Source organism: Macrosteles quadrilineatus, unplaced genomic scaffold, assembly GCF_028750875.1.
Source record: "Macrosteles quadrilineatus isolate MER2022 unplaced genomic scaffold, UCM_ALF_1.0 Scaffold_4__1_contigs__length_99947679, whole genome shotgun sequence".
NCBI lineage: Eukaryota > Metazoa > Arthropoda > Insecta > Hemiptera > Cicadellidae > Macrosteles > Macrosteles quadrilineatus.
In genome coordinates, this window is record NW_026542597.1 from 79,285,061 (window position 1) to 79,306,769 (window position 21,709).

The window sequence follows — 21,709 nt, forward strand, 5'->3', positions numbered from 1 at the left end:
AAGAAAAAATGTGGCGTCAAGATAAATGGGTCGATGACTGTGTTCTCACATCCTATTTCAACGCGATGGCAAAGAGTGCTGAAGGGAAGAGGAGTGATTTAATTTTTCTTTCACCATCTTTAACGCATCTTGTTAAATTTAAGACTCCTACTGCAGCTAAAGAAGAGTTTGAATTTTTAAAAACCAACCAACATAAATACATTTTTTGTTGTATAAATGATACTCTTGAACCCTGTACTGCAGCAGCTGGATCACATTGGAGCCTCCTGTTTTGTGATCGCACATCTGATAAAGCTTATCACTTTGACTCTAATGGTGCATATAATGTAGATTCCGCAAAGCTTGTATCTAATAATCTTGGCATTGGGAATGTAGTACAGGTGCCTTGTATGCAACAACAGAACTCCTACGAGTGTGGCCTTAATGTGCTTGTGAATGCCAAGCATATATTGAACTACTTTTGCTTTTCATCAGCATCTACATTATCTTTTGAAGAATGGCTGCAAACCAAGAACTCAAACAATTCAACTGATGAAACCACCCACATCTCTACTTTAAGACAGAAAAACAAAGCCCCTGATATCCCATCTCAAAATAAACTACCAACTTCAGAGAAAAACTCCTGCAACAAATGGACTGTTGTTAAAAAGGGACTTCAACAAAATCTGCAGACTTACCAAAATAAAACTGTTGCATGTAGTAATAGATATGATGTACTCATGGTGGATGAAAAACGCCACAAAAGTCAGAAATCTACGGAGAATCATACTAATGAGGAAAATGATGGACAAGTTATGAAAACGGATAAAACTAAACATAATCATTCAGATGATAGGAAATCACCTAAATACTCTTGGAGAAAGCCTAAGGTAGAGTCAAAGGAAGAATCTAAAATTTCCCGACCGATTTTAGTCATGGGAGATTCATTAGTCAAATACATCTCTCATCCTAAAGCAGAAGTAAAATGCTTCAGAGGAGCAGGTGCAGCATACTTACAAAAGAAAATAGATACTATTGCTCAGGAAGCTGTTAAGCCTCAGATGGTGTTCATTCACGTGGGAACCAATGATCTTGACAGGATGAGAAATCCAGAAGATGTGATGGGCACAGTAAAAAATGTTATTGGAAAAGCAAAATCATCATTTCCAAAGGCAAATCTAGTAGTAAATGGTATCATCTACCGAAGAAACATACCCAACTATCTGAGAATACAGGCCAATAGTAATATAAGATGGCTTTGTAAGGATATTGGAGCAATCTTCCTGGATCTTGATATATAAATACATAAATAACACCTGTCTAGGGAAAGATGGAGTTCACCTCAACAGGAAGGGAAATTCAGTCTTTAAAAAAGTTATTGATAGGGTGATTTCTATTAATGAGAAAATATGCCCAATAACACTGGACAAAGAAGATATCCAAGGATTGGTTACGGTAACTGATCGAGAAGATAAAACTGTAACAGAAGACAAAATAAATGAGAAACAGATCAGGGTGACTAAATCTCACATGAAAAACATGTTTAATGAATTTAAAAATGATGCCAGTGTTGCCTTTGCTCACTGTGCCTCTCGGGACTTGGATGTTGAGAAGAATATGAGCGCCGGAGTTGCAACCGTTTTTAGAAGGGAATTCGGCAGACCATCACCGTCACAGTGCTACAATGAGTATCTGGCATGTCAAGAACTTAACTCAGGACCTGTTGTGTACACCCTCCTTACAAAGGATCAGTATTACAAAAAACCACTGAAAAAGGACTACGATCTGGCTTTCCAACAACTGGCAGTTGACTTTAAAAAAAGGGAACTGAAGAATCTGATATGCTCCCCTATGGGATGTGTTCATGATAGAATATCTGTTGAACATTTTGTGGATAGTTTGCTATCCTTCCAGAGATGTACAGAGGCCAAGATTAATGTGGTGATTTATTACAAAGATCCATATACAAAATTGAAAAATGGTTTATCTGGAAAAGAATTTATGAAACAACTCGAAGAAGTCATCTTGATGAAAACAAAAATGCTGGAACAAGAAAACCATGGCGTGGATTGTATTGAGAAACCACAAGCAAGAAATGAAAATATACCATCCATATGTATGTATCAAGTCCCTGAGTCATTTTCCACCTCTACTGGCATCTTCTACAATCCAGATGTTATCAAGAACTGGCTTAGACGACTTACCAAATCACAAGCAGACATCTGATCTACAAACCCTCCAACTTCAGCCTTCCTCTGAGACCACTCCAACCAACAACAGTCAGCCCAGCCTCAACAACAGTGAAGAGTCAATGATTGTAAATCAGTCACCTGCTTCTTCTTTAAACTTGGCAGCCAGTGTAACACCTCCAATAAAGTAGATAATGCAATAGTAAAAATATTTCATCAAAATATTCAACACCTAGGCTCTAGAATCAATTCACTAGAAGTAACACTTAACGAATTAAAACCAAACATTGTTATCCTGTCAGAACACGATTTAAAAGAAGATTAAATATCCCGGATCAATTTAAACAACTACACGGTTCGTGCTTTCTTTTGTAGGAAGAAATCCAGGAAGGGCGGGGTTATGATACTGTCTGAAGAGGGTTTGAACTGGAAGCAGGTGGCTCTACCTAATTTCCTAAAGGATAAGTATTTGGAGGAAAAACAGTTTGAGCTGTGTGCCTCTTGTTTTATCAAAGGTAATTTTAAATTGTTAGTAATAGGCATTTATCGATCTCCAAATTCAAATATAAAAACTTTTTTAGACAGATTAAGTACTGTGATTGATTGTTTAAAAAAAAAATATACCAATGTGATAATAGGAGGAGATCTAAACATTGATGTTATTAAAGATGATTATAAACATAATTTACTGAAAGACCTATTGAAAAGCCATGACATGAAATATATGGTCAATTTTCCAACTAGAGTAACAAATAACACAAAAACAGCCATTGACAACTTTCTTGTAAATGCATCAAAATCTTGTGATATGACGATTACAGGCATAATAACATGTTTATCAGATCATGATGGGCAAATCTTAAAAATTAAAATTCCCAACTTAGAAAAGCATTACAAACCGCCAATTATTAAGCAAGAAATTCGTAAGTTTTCTTGTGAAAACATAGAATATTTTGTTAAACTTATAAAAGATGAAAAATGGCTTGATGTTTATTTAGCTCCTGTAGAAAATAAATTTGACATCTTCCAAAAAACATTTAGTTATTACTTTGAATTGGCTTTTCCAAAAACTTTAATAACAAAAATAAATAAAAAAAAATAGTTGGCTTACAGAAGAAATAAAAATCAAACGTCACAGACTCATAGAAATCAGCAAGGAAATCAGAAACAACAAAAAACATGAATACAAGGATATTTTCAAAACAGAAGTAAAAGACTTTAAGAAAATATTGAATCAAACCAAATCTAACTATTTTGCAAAAAAAATTAATAATTCTTCTAATATCCAAAAAACTGTATGGGACATTATTAACTCGGAAGTTGGAAATAAAAAACAAAAACACCTTAATAAAATAAAACTGTTAAGAGGCACGCATCTTGTTGAGGATCCCATATTAATTTCAAATATCTTCAATGAATATTTTTTAAATGTGGTGGAAGATCTAGATCCTAATAACAGCCAATGGGAATCAAATGTAACACATGAAATCCCATCCAGTTTTCAACAAGATGTCTTTCTGAAACCTAAGTTTAGTTTTGAGAGTGTTTATGAGAAGGAGGTGGAAAACGTATTGAAATCGCTAAAGAACAAAAAGCCTAGCGGGCATGATGATGTACCTATTAATTTACTTAAGAAAGTAGGTCATAATATCAGTAAAGTTTTGGCTCACCTGATAAACTCTTCCTTCATTTCTGGTTTGTTTCCAGATCAATTAAAAAAGGCAAAAATTATCCCTCTGCATAAAAAAGACGATGAGACAGATGTAATAAACTACAGACCCATTTCACTTCTTCCAACTGTTTCCAAAATTTATGAAAAAATTGTTTACAATCAGTTGAGTGATTATCTTGAAAAGTTTAACTTACTTGATGATTACCAGCATGGTTTTAGGCCTGGAAGGTCGGTAGTCACTGCAGCAGTATCATTTTTAGAGTCAGTTATTGAATCGGTTGATAGAGGTGAAACAACAATTGGCATATTCATGGATCTATCTAAAGCTTTTGATAGTGTAAAACATCCAATATTATTGAATAAATTGAAATTGCTTGGAATAACTAAAAATGCATTGCAATGGTTTAATTCCTATCTGAGTAATAGAACTCAATATGTTGAAATAACTCAATTAAAAAATAATAAAATTATTCAAACTGCCTCAGAAATTAAAACAATAAAATATGGAGTGCCTCAAGGGTCTATTCTAGGACCATTGCTATTTTTGTGCTATTTAAAGGACATAAGCAGTGTCCTAGTATGTAGACCTAGAAGTGAATTGTGCCTGTATGCTGACGATGCTAATTTAATTATTTCCTCTCCTACACTGGAACAAACGGAAATTTCTGCTTTTCTAGAACTTGGAAATTTGGGCAGTTATCTGGTGTGCCAAAACCTAAAATTAAATAACAAAAAAACTAATTTTATCACATTTAAAACACCACAAAATAAAAATTCCAATCACCCAATAATAATGTATGACTCGTAACTTATTGAGCAAAAGACCAGCACAAACTTTTTGGGTCTAACAATAGATCAAAATTTGAATTGGAATGATCATACAAAAAAAATAGTTTCAAAAATCAACTCTGGAATTTTTGCCCTTTCAAAAATGTCTGTGTACTGTGATGTCAAAACTTTGAAAAACATTTACTTTGCATATATCCATTCACATATTTCCTTTGGTATCTGTTTATATGGAGCAACAACTCAAATCAATCTAGATAAAATATTAAAACATCAAAAAAGAGCAGTGAGAGTAATGCTCAGACTAAATTCGGATGTCTCGGCAAAAGAGCACTTTAAACAGCTAAACATACTAACTGTTTATGGGCAGTATATTTATGATTCAATTTTAATTTTTAAAAATAAAACCTCATCCGATGTATCCAATCTACCGGTTCACCGATATGAAACAAGAAAAAAAATCAGATTTTGCAAAATAGGCACAGATTAAAGTTTTATGAAAAAAAGCCATCATTTGCTGGTAAAAGTTTTCTTAAACATATCCCCGGAGTAATTAAAAATGAAAAAGATCCAAAAAAGTTTAAAACAAAACTAAAAAATTTCTTAATAAACATGGCAATTTATTCTCAAGAAGAATTTTTCCACCTCCCTCAAGAATACTAGATATAAAGAAGGCATCTGTATAGGGAGATGTATTTTTTAATTTAAGATTTATTTTTAATCTGTATTTTATATTTTAATAATTGTAATCTTTGACACTATTCAAATGCTGTATTATGTATACTTCTCAATGAATAAAGAAATTGAAATTGAAAATTAGATTAGCAATAAAAACCGGAATCTTACCCCCTGTCTATATAACTAGCGTTTGGACAACTGAAGATGTACGTGCGGGATTTTTACCCCCGAAATTTTACCCCAGGATTTTTACTCCTGGAATTTTACCCCCGGAATTTTACCCCCTGGCCGGATATAGAAATTTAAGAATGATTGATTTTCTTATTTATATGTTTATTTAATTGTAAACATTTTATTATTAAGTAGCCTATCTTTATTTATTTTGTAATCTCAACTAAGTAAACAGAATTCGCTGTTTAATTTTGATCATATTAACCATCAGTTGGCTTCAATGATCAAATCCTGATACTCGAATCTCAAAATTAAAATTCAAAAAAAATGTTTGATTAGTTGATGTTACAAATAAATTAAGATAGGCTACTTAACAATAAAATGTTTACTATTAAATTAAAACTGAATAAAGAGAATTAACCATTCTCACTAAATTTGATGTGTTCTGATTAAATTCACAACCGTGAAAATATACTTTTAATTCCGCGTTTGATCCATCGAACTGATGTCGCGAAACTCAAAAGTTCATGTCCAGAATTTTACCCCCTGGTTTGTGACGTCATGTTTGCCCAGGTGGTAAAATCCCAGGGGGATAAAAATCTGCTACCCAATTTAGTAGCCTACTAGTCATCACATAAAAAATAATTTAGTGGCCTACTAGTCATCACATAAAAGATATCTCTCAAATATATTAAAAAGTTAGGGAGTAATGAATGACTTCCCCATACTTTGCAATGTTGGTTCAGATATCCTAGCGCGGCCTGGAACTTTCACTATGACATTGGGTAGAGCGCCGTAGCACTAAGAGAGTTAAGGTTTTGTGTTTCTTGTGCCAAAGCGAACTCTATCCCACTCTGGTAGGCCTGTTACATGCACTTTCACACTTATAATATCAGTAGGATTAGGACTAGTAACACCAGTGATGTACTCACATCACCAGCTGTAAGCGCCTGTTGCAGTATGTTATGTGAATGAGAGCTGACCACGACGCTGTGTTGAGTGAGAGGTGGGGGAGCAGGTGCGGGGGGCAGTGGGGGAGTGTCCCCTCTCCAGGCAGCCCCGCCTAGCCCCGGAGATATACGGATCACACTCGTAGCCATTCCTCCACCAGGCGGGGACCCTTGCTGCATCATGATCGGCCTCACCAGCTCTGGCCTGTAAAAGTTGCACAGTTTTATTTTATCAGAGTAATTGAAAATTTTTATTCTTTAAAACATTTTAAGGATGTGGAACAAAATTGCAATGTACATAGACAATACTTTTTCCTGTTTTGGAAACAATTTCATCTAACTTCCCAAACTTTAATCATGTAAAGTATGTCTAGCAGTATGAAAATAAAATTTGAGGAAAATTCCAGGTTTTGCAGGTTGAAATTCAAAATGTTTAGATAGAAACTTACCGTTATCGTTGGGTTTGTCATCTTTACCACAAACAGTAGGATACTAGATAGACAAACGGATCCAGGGATTTTAAATTTTAAACTTTTATAAAATTCTTGGTTTTTCATTTCGGCTGGACACAAAACTCGTCTGTTTCATTCAACTAGGGTTCGAGCCTCACCTGATCACATGCTGTTGGAAGTTGCCAAGCATGAAGTGGTGTTGGACAGGCGAGGGGTGTGGTTGCCGCGGCCGGTTGTGGGAGTGATTGTGGTTGTGGTTATGGCTGTTGTTGATTGGTTGGAACATGTTGTGTCGTGGGCCGACAGTCACTGGACTCTGCATGGTACACGGAGACACAGCCGGGCCGCCGGTGGGTGAGGAGAACGCTGGTGTGGCCGAGCGGGAACTACCCAGCGACACTGGACACAACAGTTCATTGTGGTAAATTTTCTTATAAGTAGGCTTCCACAGTTCTCAGTACAAAATCCATACACAGTTACCAGTATTTCAGCCGCTTTGTTCTTAGGATTGTTTTTTTCAACCATTATTTTTACAGTAGAACCTTGATAACAAGACTCTCAAGGGGATTAATAAATGAGACTTGTTATCAAGGTTGACTTCTTATTGAGGTTTGCAATAACATGTGATTTGGGGTAAAATAAATTCATGGGGTTTTGAAAATGACACTGGTTACCAAGTGTCATCGAGGGTCTTCTTATCGAGGTTCCACTGTATTATTATACGTTGACTATGAAAATGGATGGTAGTCGACATTCATGGATTTCTATCAACAATCACCACACATTATTAACTGAAAGGTAAAACGTGAGAAAAGGTGAAAGGATAAGTTTAGATGGATGAGGACATCAGAGAAATGATTTAGCAGATGGTCGTGGGAGAGGAACTGTGACAGGCAAGGAGATTGAGGAGGAACCTAGTCGACAAGCAGAAGTATTACATAATATTTACGATTCACAATGTAGTGAGTTATCAAGGAAAACAAATATTAGAATCTACAAAACAATAACTAGACCAGTTCTTTTATACGGAGGGGAAAATTGGATCCTGAGCAAAAACACGGAAAAGATTATAAATGAGAATGAATTTATAAGAGCTATATAAGGTCCAATGTGTGAAGACGGAGTATGGAGAATCCGCCACAACCAAGAATTAAGAGAATCATTCCAATACCCCGATATTCTAGGAGAGGCCAAAAGCAGAAGGCTAAGGTGGGTTGGCCATATCTTTATGAGAAATGAGGAGAGCTTGTTGAAGATGATACTGAGGGGAGATACAAGGTGAAGGAGACCAGTGTCAAGACCAAAGGCCAGGTGGTGGGATCAAGTCCGGAAAGATATGGAAGAGATGAGACTAGTAAAGGAAGATTCAGAGGACCGAGAGAACTGGCGACAACATGTTGGCGAGATAGTACCAGCTTGGGTACAAGTGGCCATGGCTGTTAGTAAGTAAGTAATGTAGTGAGTCAGACTTCACAATCAGATAAGAGACTCACCAAGCATGTTAGCGGCCTCAGTTTCCTCAGGGTCGAAGCGTCCGGTGATTCTACGATCTCCGTAGTTAGGAGACGTGTCTGAGTCTCGTGAGGTCTCCTCCCCGTCCAACAAACTGCTCTTGCCCCTGCACAACATTTATATTATTATAGAACATATTCTAACAACTACTTGCATTAGTAGATACATGCTGTGATTTTTGGAGTTGCTAAATTCTATTCTAAAATAAAAAGTATTGAATTACATGTAGATTTGAAAAAGCAAAATCGAAAATTAAGTGCAGTACATTGGAACTACTGTAAATACCCAACATTTAGACTAAACAAAATTCATAGATAACTTGAAGTAAAAATTATAGTAAATTTATATTGTATTATAAGAGCATAAATTTACTCTATTTCAGCTCAAGTTTAACAAATAGTGTTAGAGGAGATGTAGCATCCATGTAGCATCTAAATGGTAGTAACAGCTGTTAAGCTGGTTGGTGAGACAACTGTCAGAAGTCAACAGACTGGCATGAAATTATTGGCCTCAAGTTAACACTTCAGACCAACTGCCCTCACAGTTGCCCTGAAATTCAGTTGTATCGGGGAGTACACTTGAGGACAACAAGCAGGACAACTGGTCTCCGACCCTCCCGCAATCACGTGATGACAATTGGTGAAGACAACTGTCTCACCAACTAGGGGAGTAAACCTGGCTTTAGTATGGTGGAATATGAAAAGGGCTTACGAGCCAATTTACAAAGTAAACCGTGTACGAATTTGTTTTTGGAATTAGTTAAATAGTGTGCTAGTCTAAAATTAAAATTATATTTTACTGATATGACTAGCGTTATAAAATACGCAATAGCTTACAATAGTTTGGCTTGGTTAAAAATTTGGCGTGATAAAAAGAAGTGAACAATTCACTCAATTCAACTAATTTTCAATTTAATTCTAAAACTCGCATCAAAACAGGAAATGGAATGTCTACCAACCATAATCAAAACGTTAACCTACATGTCAACCAATAGTACGTTATTAGCGAGCTGGTCTAGTGTAGCATAAGACTTAAGTCCCATGGTTCCAGAATCAAATGCAACAATCGCCAAAGGCGTTGTGATAAGGTTAACATTATCCATGTGATAAGGTTAACATTATCCAGGCCTAGCCTATGTATCCTAGAGGATTGGAAGAGGGCAAAAACAATTGCTTCCGTCTCTGTTTCGCCACTCACCGAGGGAAGCTAGTTGGCCCGGCTCGCAGACTGCTTCCCTTAAGACTGAGATGCCTTGAGCAGTATCCTCGGCGCTGAGACTCCTTGGTGCAGCCATCCTTGGAACAGAGCCGCCGCCACTGTTTCCCATTGAACTTTTTACGGATACCACTCGGATTGGACACTACGTCTCCCTTCTTGTACTTATGAGGCGTCGCAGCTTGAGATCTGAAATGTTTTGTTAACAAGTCAATCAGAAACACAACTTTACACAACGCAGATAACAAATGCAAGCGTTTAGAACATCCAATACTGTACAAAATATAAAATTACCTACTGGAAAGAAGGTAAATGATAGATGAAAGAAACATAAAGTTAGTTGAACAAGTGCAACATCTAACACCATAGAAATGGTCAGATTAGTTATCAAAAGTATCTGAAACATCTAATGTTGTGGCTTTTTTTTATACCTCTAGGAGAATAAGAAAAAATAGGGAGTCGAGGGAATTATATAGGGATCCAGATATTGTGGGAGTGGTAAAGAGTAGAAGGTTGAGGTGGCTGGGCCACAATCAACAAATAGGTGAGAGAGAGATGGTAGGTGATAAGAGGTACTAACTCGGGAGCGCAGGAGACCCTTGGAAAGACCAAGTATGTGATGGATTTACAAAGTTACAAAGGACCTAAGGAGTATGGGAGCAGACCTGGAGCTGGCAGAGGACAGGGGATCCTGGAGGCACATGGTTGGCAAAGCCAAGACCGCTTGGTTATCAATGGCAACAGGAGTAAGTATGGTTATGTAAGTAAATAAAACAGATTACCTAAGTAGGGAAGAAAGAACATAATACAATATGACAGATATCTGAAAATTAAAGTGTTAGAAAATGAAACAAGGCTAACCGTGTCTTCCTATTAAGAGCAACCAGCTAAGACATACTGGACAAGGAAGTAATAGTTGTCAAAAATAATAGTATTATTTTACCTATTAACAAAAAACTAACGGACGTTCGTGACTATTGCTAAGTAACCGTATGCTGTTCCATACCTGGGAGTAGCGGGGGTGGAGCGGGGAGTGATGCTGCCGTGATCCATCAGACTAGACGTGCTGCCTCGGCTCTGCATACTGCTGCGTTTGCTGCTGCCGGACAACTTGCAGCCATCTGCAGAATAATCAAACATTCCACTGAATCCAACACACAATATGCAACTGAGTGGTATCTTTAACTATTGACGGACTTAGAATCAGAATCCAAGCTGAAGGCGAGAAGAGAAACTGATGTGATTGAATTAAGCCAGTGACGGGGGTGTGCTGATGTAATTAGGCCTACTCATTTTTGTTGATCCGCCGACTGATTAACGAGTCACATAAACTATCTCAGTAATCAAAACTAAGAGAGAAAATCAAATTTGAGACTAGAGCACACTCTATGTGGATACATGTACATTGAACTAATGTATCTGTTATATTTGAAAATAATCGGCTACATCTGGTGCATATATAGAGGGGATGTCTACTTCAGCACCAAAAGGAGTTGTGGGACTGTACTTATTACTAAATTACTCAATCGACAACTTTTGAAAACTTGGAAAAGGACAAGAATAAGAGTGTTGACTACTAAAAAACACACAAATCATGGTATAACTATTGATTTGAAATTTTTTTACTTTGAATCGTTTTAGTTAGTCGCATATTAAAAATAAGGAATACGAACAATCTTTTGTTTTCCTTTATTCAAACAACTTTAGCTTTGCTATCTTATCGCTTGATAATAAACATGACACACTCTCAGCAACTGATTCTTTGACGTTTATTATTGGTCAGTTGATAAGTAGGGCGTAATACTGACTTACGTAGAGTTAGATTAACCATTTACCACTAGCAATGTTTAATTATTTAATTAAAGATACATTTTGGGGTCTTACCTAATTTCTTAATACAAATTTGGTTAACAAGTTTTCATTGGGCACATACAATAAGCCAAATGCCTGTTTACTGGTGAAACTTGTAAAGAATTCACTCAAGTCGACTTCCATCGATTATTTGGATACGCCTCTTACTATGTTTTACGGAAAGTTGGGTAGACAGGTGACATTTTCATTATTTGTACACCGACCAACAATAGATTCAAACCAAACCCTTAATCTGCAATACCATCTTCTAGCCAAGGCTACATCTCTTTTTACCACTAGGCCATAGACCCAACTGCACTAAAAATTTTGGTTAACCCAAGCATAGTACATCTAAACTTCATTTCCGGGTAGCAGTACATGTTAGGCAAATCTTTCAGCTTCATTAGTTGGGTTATTCGGTAAAACCTCTATTTTCCTGTATCAGAGGAGTGAGGCCATTTTGGATAACCCTTATTTTCGGTTGATTACAATTTTTTAAGGATATTACAGCTCAAAAAGAGAAGTAGAAAAGTAGGTTTAAGTTAAATAACTGTTAACTTGAAATCTACAACTGTATACACAAAATCTAGTTCTTAAGTTGTTTTCAAAATTTTTTTTCTTTATTATAATAAGGAACCGTGCTATCATGCTTCGTTACACTGTTGCTCAAGTCGGGCTCAATTTTCCAATTGATTAGACCTATTTTGTTATGGTTTTGATAAACCTGTGTTTAGGTTTAACATGGTGCGGGTAAAAGGGGTTTTACTGCACCTCTAAACTTTACTTCCAGGTTTCAGCACGTGTCAAGTATAGCCTTTTAACTTCTTGGTTGAGTTATAGGCCTACTTGCATGGATAGTTGTTTGCAAGTGGAATTTTGAAAGAGCTAACTTTAATCTTTAAAAAAAAGTCTAACCTAACACTAACACCCTTATAACCCTTACCTGCATCAGTGAGAAGGAAGATGTCTTCTCTGCGCAGATCGTCGTCACTCTCAAAGTCCTCATAGTTGCGGTGTCTGAGATCGTCTCCGCTAGCGTTAGACAGAGCCGTAGACACAGAATGTAGACTGATCGGGGTCGCTGACATGTTGTTGTGGAGAGGAGACGTTGTCATGGACCTTCGCAATAGAAAACCATTTAAACTAATATTTTATGACACCCAATTTTTAGGATTTTTTTTACTTTAGGCAACATTGATAGTGTGACCCCCTACGATAAAATGTCAATTTAAAATCCACAATAAATTATGCTCTATATAGTTCATGTATTTATTTTTAAGAAATCATTATTCCAGCTTTTAGATAGCTAACAATCATGTTTTAACTGTTTTGAGGCGTCAGATGCCATTTGTCATGGGGCTTAAGATATTAACAGAAACAGAGTTTGGATATTTACCTTACAATAAACTTTAAAATTGCCTAAACAGAAAATAAAATTGTAAAAATTACCCAGGTTGTCAAGGCACTGACCTGTAGTAGTTGTTTGAGGGCTGCAAGGTAGGCACTACATGTTGCAGTTGTAGAGGTATTTGTCCGTTCCTCTCCTCCGACTCCTCCAGCTCATCTCTCCACGGAGGCTGCAGCAGTCGCAACTCCGCCCGCTTTGCTACAGTCTCTGCCCCAGAGTGGTTCAGTTTCACCAAGAACCGCGGAGGGGAGTTCATGATCTTACTGACATAACCTTCCACAAACACCGTCTGTCCCGTCTGACTATCGTCTATTGCTGCCCTCACGCACACTCGCACACCCAAATGTATTTGTTGCAGGGAAGGGCTTGCGTCACTAATCACATTGTATTTCCCAGAACACAAAACATCAGTGAAGATGGCCATTTTCCCCTCAAAGTTATCGAACTCTACCCAAATCTCCCCGTTACACCCGGCCTGCCGGATTTTACCCGGGTAGTAAAATTGCTCTTTTTTCGCTAAAACTCTGTGATCCATCCACTCTCGCAAGTCTATGTCTGTTCTTCCGTTTATTCTCCTTTGCAAATTCATCTCTTGTATATTCAAGTTTGTCGGTTCTTCAGGGAGATCACTCTCTTTGGGTAAGATAGGCTCGCTCCTATCTTCGACTTTTATGACCGGCGGCATATCATAGGATGTTCTCCTCTCTACTTCCTGGTATTTGGAAGTGCTCAGACAGGAGTAGTCGACAGCCATAGACTGAGGAGGCATCACTACCACACCGGATATGTGATTCTCTGAAATAACTGGTTTATCCGTCTCGTCTAACTCTGACGGATCAAATTTCCTCTTCTTTGGAAGTTTTCGTGCACTCATTATGGTCGACGTTTCTTTCTGAATGATATTATTGTTTGTAACAATTATCTGCTGAGCAGCAGCCCCGCTGACAACCACTCCCGAGTCTTTCATTTCATTCAATGTTTAAAGTTTAACTTTTAATGTAACAGTTATACTGTTTAACATTGAAAACCAAATAAAACTAGCAAAATAATATCTGATAAAATATTTTGTAGGAAAATAAATTACACTAATAAACTATAAAAAAGTAACAGTAAGCTATATAAAGTTATATAAATAAAATAAATTAAAACAAAACTAGTTTTGTAATCAAGGGATTGGAGGACAGGGTTTTATCGCGTCCTCTTCTTCCCACCATTCCTGGAACAAACAAAACCATTTTGAACAAAAGAACAACAACAGAGTTTCAATAGCAATCTTAATAGGAGTACTTAATTTATCAATCACACATGTGACTAAACACAGAGTACAAAAATGTTTATTTGTACAAGAAACCAGTTTTTTACCTGTTCAAATCACAAGATGCCATTTGTCATTAGGCTAAGGATTAATGACGATTAAGAACAAACGGAGAGATATAGTACAAAACCAAGGTTCCAACTGTTTCCTTCCAAACATTTTTAAAAGTGTCATTGGCGTAAGAAATGTTGGGTTTTTTGTGAAAAACTTTTATTATCCTACAATGTCTACTGAAATTTCCAATGCATTTATATATTGCTTCAGGCCAAATAAATTACTTATTTCTTATAATTTAACAAATACTTCTAAATAAATGGATTCTTATACTATTAACACCAGAAATACAAGTATATTTTGTTTATTTACTTTTGATTGACCACAGCCTTTATTAGATTTGACATAGGTAATCACAGAATCAAAGACCACCTACATTATTTGTGCAGGAGAGTTGACTTGTAATTCTGGTTGCAACCTTTAAAAATTATACCAGTATACCAGTATACAGGGTGTTCAAAAAAGGTGGGGACATAATTTACATAGTGATTCCTTGGATAAAAAATAAAGAGAAATTTGAGAATAAAACTTTTTTTCCCAAAATTACTTTGTTAACCTGATATCCGCCATTTTGTATTTTTACATAAACATTTTTATCTTTAGATTTTTTCAACCAATCTTTATGCAAATTGGTATGTATGATATGATAAGGTAGAAGAAACCCATATTAGAAAACAATTATCTTGACTCAATACAACCTTTTAAAATGACACCCAATTTAATTATTTAAATTATAATTATAAAAAATGGCTGATTTTATGGAAAGATGTCAAGAACACTTTTAATTTACTACGGTATCCAATATTACCAAGTTAAAAATGTAATAACTAGCTTAGCCTTATTCTACCCCATTTTATAAAGTAAAAATCAAGATATTTCAGTTATTTGTTATTCAATCTATTTGAACTTAGTGTCATTTGATAGGACATTTTAAATGTTAAATAAGAGTGTTCTTGACATTTTTTCATAAAATGAGCCATTTTCTTGTAGGCTAATTTAAATGTAAAAAATTAAAATGGCCGCCATTTTGATATTTTAAATTTGATCAATGTAACATTCTCTAACGGGTGTCACCTTAACATTCACTAAGATTCATAAAGATCGGTTGAAACAATCTTAAGATAAAAATGTGTTTTTTTACAAAATGGCAGATATCTGGTTAATGAAGTGATTTTGGGAAAAATTTATTCTTGATTTTCTCTTTATTGTGACCGAAGGAATCACTACACAAATTATATCCCCACCTGTTTTGAACACACTGTATAATATAAACTGTTCGTATTTTTTAAGTGAGAAGATTTTAATCTACAAATAAATAAACATTAACATTAGTAAAAATAGCATAGCTTTAAATAGGTAACATTGACAATCAAAATAATTGTACTGTTACTATCTGAGTGAAGACTGGATGCAAACCCTAGGCAAACAATAAAGCTATGCTAAGATTTGTAGCAACAAAATTTCTAAAACTCATTAGAGACAGAATTAGATTTTTAGGTAATTATTTTGATACCTGAAAATTATTCAACTTTTCTTTCTAATTAAACTGAGTGCAAACCAGTTCTCTTAAGAAAAACTGACTTTTCTATGATTTTCAACACAAAGGATTTCTTTTAATATAGGCCTACTTAGTGTAGCTGTTAAATAAGGAAAATTGCCAAATTTAATCAATCACTAAGTAAATTATATAAATGCACTGTATTTTTCTGTTTTTTCCCAAATCATTATTTTGAAATCGTCACTTATAATTTCTGGGGATGAACAATCAAATTAGTATAGATAATTTATAAGTGTGATACTGACAAAACTACACTATTTACTAACCATGCCTTTTAAAATTATAAAAAGAAAACTGTTACTGTTTTCAAGTGATTTCTGAAACTTTAGTGACTCAATAAAAACCAAAAACATGATAGAATGTAAACTTAAATTAACTCACCTGTGGGATTAGTTGTAACGTTTGTTGCTTTTCTGGCTACATATTTGCCATATGTATGATTATAACAACAATCGTTGACCATCAGGAATCTGTAACAACAAAACAACGTTCTGTTTAAAAAATAAATTTAATAAACTATTTTTTTTTAGTAACAAATAAAATAGTCTAGAGCCTAATAGGCCCTTTTATGTTAATTTTTTCATTTAATCAGCAAATTTGGTTGGTTAGGTTGGTTTAGAATAGTTTAATTTTGAAATTGATATATTCATAGAATAGGCTATCTGTTAAAAATATCGGAATAGCAATAAAAAGTAGTAGTAGTAAATAAACGGAAAAGGACTAATAATATATTCTGGCTTAGAGATTTTTTTTTTTTTAATAGGGTAAATCTGTATAAATAGTAATATTGAATAGTGTTTTAAATATTTTTATCTAATTTTCCTTATTTTTAAATTTAGTTTGCATTAATTTCGAATCCTCCATACAACCATTAAACATTGAAATAAAATTTAAATAAACACTAATATTTTTTTCATATTACGATTTCTAGAGTAAAAAATAAAAGTTTCAAACAATCCTCGACTCAGGTTTACAATATTTAATAGGCCTCCAAACACCAATTAACATAGTTTTAAATTAAATAATAGTAAATATTAAAACAAAAAGAGATATTGGATAAAAACAAGGTGTAGAACAGATGGGGTGATACTGCCTACTTGGGTCTCCAAGTGTTTGAGAAGGGGGAGTGATGAAACAGGGGAGCAAACGCCTTAGGGTAATTGGACCCTTAACTTTTACCTTTGGTTTCTTTGTTTGTGGCTTTTTACCTGGTTATGCCAACTCCAGCAATGTGTGTACTTTGTACATATTACTAAAATAAACAGTTTACATTGACAACTAAAGTTAAACACAAAAATTAAACTTCATTAGATCATATTCGATCAGTACATTTTTGAGTTGAGGATAGAGGTACGATTTGCTCAATCTTGTGACAACTTGAAATTACAAATTAAATAGTGCAACAAATTTAAGTTCCGAAATTTTGAAAGGATTGAAAAAATATACGCAGTTTTGAAAAGGATTCAACGACACCTATTCATAAATAACCATGATAAATAGACTAAATATGAGGCAATGGGGAATAACTAAAAAAAAAAACATACTACTATAAAATCTTTTAATTTACACTATTCTGAAACAGTAATAAAGTGGAATGAGAGGTAAAGTTTGTTTTATTAATTATTACTGTTATGTTTCATAAAAAATTATAAGATTAGGTACCTACTACAAGGCATGAGCCTAGTCTAATTCTGATCACACATCTCAAAATCACTACCTAAAGGATGCATATCATTCTGAGGTTTTTTAATACAAATGTGGGACAAACCATTTAATTTTACTGTGGTAGGCGTATCACTCATTTTAACAGGTCACAAACAATATTATCATGTACTAGCTGTAACCCGCGGGCTTTGCCCCGTTTAACTTCTTAATTTTCAAGATTATCTCGTTCACATGGCTCAATCACGACCTGGTTGAAGTTTGTTCGCTACGCTCACTCACCTTTAGGTTGGAGCTCGTTCGCTACGCTCACTCACCTTTAGGTTGGAGCTCGTTCGATGCGCTCACTTGCCTTCAGGTTAGCTCGTTCGCTACGCTAACTCGCCTCCAGGTTGAAGTTCGTTCGCTACGCTCGCTCACTCACCTTTTGGTTGCAAATTAGCTGTTGTCATAAATGTAAAAGAAATAATAGTGCTGCACCCTGTTGGTAATCCTTGTAACTTTAATGCTATTGAACATCATAGAACAGAACCAACTTGTTTAATTGAAACAGCTGTTAAGATTCAATAATTCCATTTCTCATAAGGTTAACATGGGAAACTCCAGAGCCACTGGGGCGGAGCCCGAAAGGATTTTTGAAATAAGAATATGCCTATATGTTAATAATATGCCTATATGTTAATCGGGAATGTGAGCTATCATCATGCCAAATTTCAGCCCAATCCGACCAGTATTTTTCGAGTTTACTTTTCCCATACACACATACAGCAACCACCTCTTTTTAATGCTATTGAACATCACAGAATCAGATAGTTTAGTTGAACCAGCTGTTAAGATTCTTTAATTCCATTTAAATATGAGTACTCATAAGGTTAACATGGGAAACTCCAGAGCCACTGGGGCGGAGCTTTTTTGACGGATCTGCACCAAACTTCACACAAACCATCCTTGAATAATGCTTAATAATGCCTGAAGGTTTCATTACAATCTGTCGAGCGGTTTCGGAGTCCATAAAGGACAAACATACAAATATACAAACATACAAATATACAAACATGCATTGGATTTTATATATATAGATATAAAATTCTCGTGTCACAGTGTTTGTCTGCAAACTCCTCCGGAACGACTTCATCGATCGTTATGAAATTTGGTGTGTAAATTCTGTAGGTATGCGAATCGGACGTAAACTATTTCCCGTTTCGAAATTCTTAAAAGGGATCCGCCCCAGTGGCTCTGGAGTTTCCCAAGTTAACCTTATGAGAAATGGAATTAATGAATCTTAACAGCTGTTTCAATTAAACAAGTTGGTTCTGTTCTATGATGTTCAATAGCATTAAAGTTACGAGGATTACCAACAGGGTGCAGCACTATTATTTCTTTTACATTTATGACAACAGCTAATTTGCAACCAAAAGGTGAGTGAGCGTAGCGAACGAACTTCAACCTGGAGGCGAGTGAGCGTAGCGAACGAGCTAACCTGAAGGCAAGTGAGCGCAGCGAACGAGCTCCAACCTAAAGGTGAGTGAGCGTAGCGAACGAGCTCCAACCCAAAGGTGAGTGAGCGTAGCGAACGAACTTCAACCAGGACGTGATTGAGCGATGCGAACGAGATCATCTTGAAAATTAAACGTAACCGTACTTTCTTTCCATCGGTCTGTCTTAGGGGAAACCTATAACTTAGGCGATACGAAGTTCGCCGGGTCAGCTAGTAATAGTATAGATAGATTATATTTTTAATATGTTTTGTGTATATACTGTAATGATTTATCTCTCACAAATACAATATGTGATGAAACAATATATTTTGGAGATATAAATTTAGCTACAGCTAAGGTGAATCAGCCTACTCTTTAAACTAGGATTGCTTTCATAGCAGTGAAAACCAGTTGAGCGGAGCAGCAATCATGTTGTTTCATGTTTTTTAATAAAACAATGAAAAAAATATTTATAGATATAATATAAAATACAATACAAAATATAATATATAATATAAAATATAATATAAAATTTTCCCACACTCTGCACTGCTAGCCTTTACTACTTCCTTCACCACTTCCTACATTGTGGACCGTTTCCCTCCCTTCCCATAGCATTTTAGGATTGCCAATACATTAATCTAACTACCACAAAGGGTTCCCACACTCAGCACCTTTACCACTTCCTATGTTGTGGGTCTGTTTCCCTTCCTTCCCATAGCATTATAGTATTGCAGATACATTAATCTAACTGCCACAAACTGTTCCCACACTCCGCACTCCCAGCCTTTACTACTCCTCCACAACCTCCTACGTCGTGAACTTGTTTCCCCCCTCCCTTCCAATAGCATTTTAGTATGGATACAACTACCTATTTGCCACAAATGTTTCCCACACTTCGCACTTCTCGCCTTTACTACTTTTTCACCACTTTCTACGTGGTGGACCTGTTTATGTTTGCCATATTTATGAGATGGATCCATGAACGTGATTCACTGACAAATTGTTTAAGATAAAATGTTATTTAACCTTATTTAGCTATGTAAATCAAATACTGTGCCTAAGTTATCTATGACAGTACCTTTTCCATCAGTGGTCATTTCCAAATTGCGACTTAAATGTAACCTAAAGGTACGTCCACACCGAACGCGCAGAGCTGCGCCGCGCTGCGCCGCGCTGTGCAAAGCATATTGCGCTGCGCGAAACTGCGCTAAACTGGGCGGAACAGAGCGCCATGTTCATAGTTGCGCGGCTGTGATCCGTGTTGCGCGGGCTACACAATCATACCGATGTAGAAAATGGACCCTGCAATAGCTGCTTCGGTTTTTATTGTTATTTATAATGATCGGTTAAAAAGAAGGAGAAAACCACAGGGCAGGGATGTCATTTTTGATTTCGCCTCTCCATGATCACAACCCACCTCACTGGCAATTTCAGTGAGCAGTGAGCAGTGGTGGGCAGTGAGGCCCAGGCGTCACTTTTTCTATTTTTAATATGGTAGTTATTGTCTTTTGGGTCCCATAACTCCGTTCGAACTCGATATGCATTCACCAGAGTCTCGATGCACTCACGACTCCATTCAAAAGCCATTTTGATCATACACAGGTAGTGACAGTTCGAGCCGAAACGACGCGCAGCAACAACTGAGCAAATGCCCGTCCACACTGAGCGCGCAAAGGCGAACAAACTTCAAAGATGTTCGTCAAAATACCGCCATCAGTCGGATCGTGTTCGCGGATGTTCTCGAGTGCGCGTAGCTGCGCGGTTCGCCGTCCACACCAAGTGCGCCGCTCGGCGCGCACATGTTTTGCGCAGCGCGGCGCAGCTCTGCGCGTTCGGTGTGGACGTACCTTAAGACTTTCTCTGTATTATTTGATCAGTTGCAGAATTTTTCCCCTTTGTACTGTGTTTAGGTTGTGGCTTGATTTTAACATATATGATTCTTTGTTTTGTTTACATTCACGTCGTTATTTTGTAACAATCATGGCAACCCATAAGGCCAATGTTCAAATTTAAATCTTTGAGTTAGTTAGGCCTACTTTAAAATTATATAGGAATCTTCAAAAATTGAAAATGGTTACGTCTAAACCATTCTAACATTTGACAAAACAACCTTGGTAAGTTTGGCTAAAATATGTTCAGCCGTTATTGAGATTAAGAGTTATAAAGATTGTATTGAAGTTGATCCCAAAAAGCGGAGCGAAGCTACGCTCAATAAATATTCAAGGCTTCAAATAAAAATATAGAAGGAATAAACCAGCCAGTAGATTACTGCACCATTGATTTTACTAGGCTACTGAAGTAAACATCCTAGTAAACATCCTACAGCTGGTACCTGTAGTCTTATTTTGTAAAAAAAAAGAATGCAGTTAAGTCAGCCAGTCACAGATTGAGCCAGTGTCTAAAATTATATTTTCTACCAATTGAATTGGTTGTAACTGAGATAGATGTTCTATAAAATATGATAGGGCCTAGCTTTATAGGCCTATAATAAGTGATCCTATCAGCTGGACTTAGTTCAAAAGTCGGTATATGCGACAAAATCAATAAAGTTACTAATATATATGAGCACAATCTGTAGGTGGCTCACTTCAACTACCGGTACGTCTATTTCGACTAAAAAAACAGTACTTTCATATTATACGAAGGCCACCCTTATACAGCGTGCTGCGGCTGTTATTTTAGGTTGGGTTATCATCAATATGTTTGTAGGACTTTCCTTATTTTGTTATGAATCAAACGATACCAGACGAGTCATACTTTCGCCCGCCAAATCCCC

General features: G+C 36.1%; 1 protein-coding gene across 2 annotated transcripts in view; it reads right to left on the minus strand.

The window, feature by feature from the left end:
* Positions 1 to 21,709, minus strand: part of LOC128992587 (uncharacterized) — a 56,035-nt gene that overhangs the window by 26,357 nt on the left and 7,969 nt on the right. For both annotated transcript variants that reach the window (XM_054416235.1, XM_054416234.1), the window contains exons 2-9: positions 16,172 to 16,260; positions 12,926 to 14,079; positions 12,399 to 12,574; positions 10,611 to 10,725; positions 9,587 to 9,793; positions 8,371 to 8,495; positions 7,036 to 7,276; positions 6,408 to 6,630 (exon numbers count right to left, since the gene is read on the minus strand). In XM_054416235.1, the coding sequence (XP_054272210.1) occupies positions 6,408 to 6,630; positions 7,036 to 7,276; positions 8,371 to 8,495; positions 9,587 to 9,793; positions 10,611 to 10,725; positions 12,399 to 12,574; positions 12,926 to 13,830 (1,992 nt within the window). In that variant the 5' untranslated portion in view covers positions 13,831 to 14,079; positions 16,172 to 16,260. The remainder of the gene's footprint in view (positions 1 to 6,407; positions 6,631 to 7,035; positions 7,277 to 8,370; positions 8,496 to 9,586; positions 9,794 to 10,610; positions 10,726 to 12,398; positions 12,575 to 12,925; positions 14,080 to 16,171; positions 16,261 to 21,709) is intronic.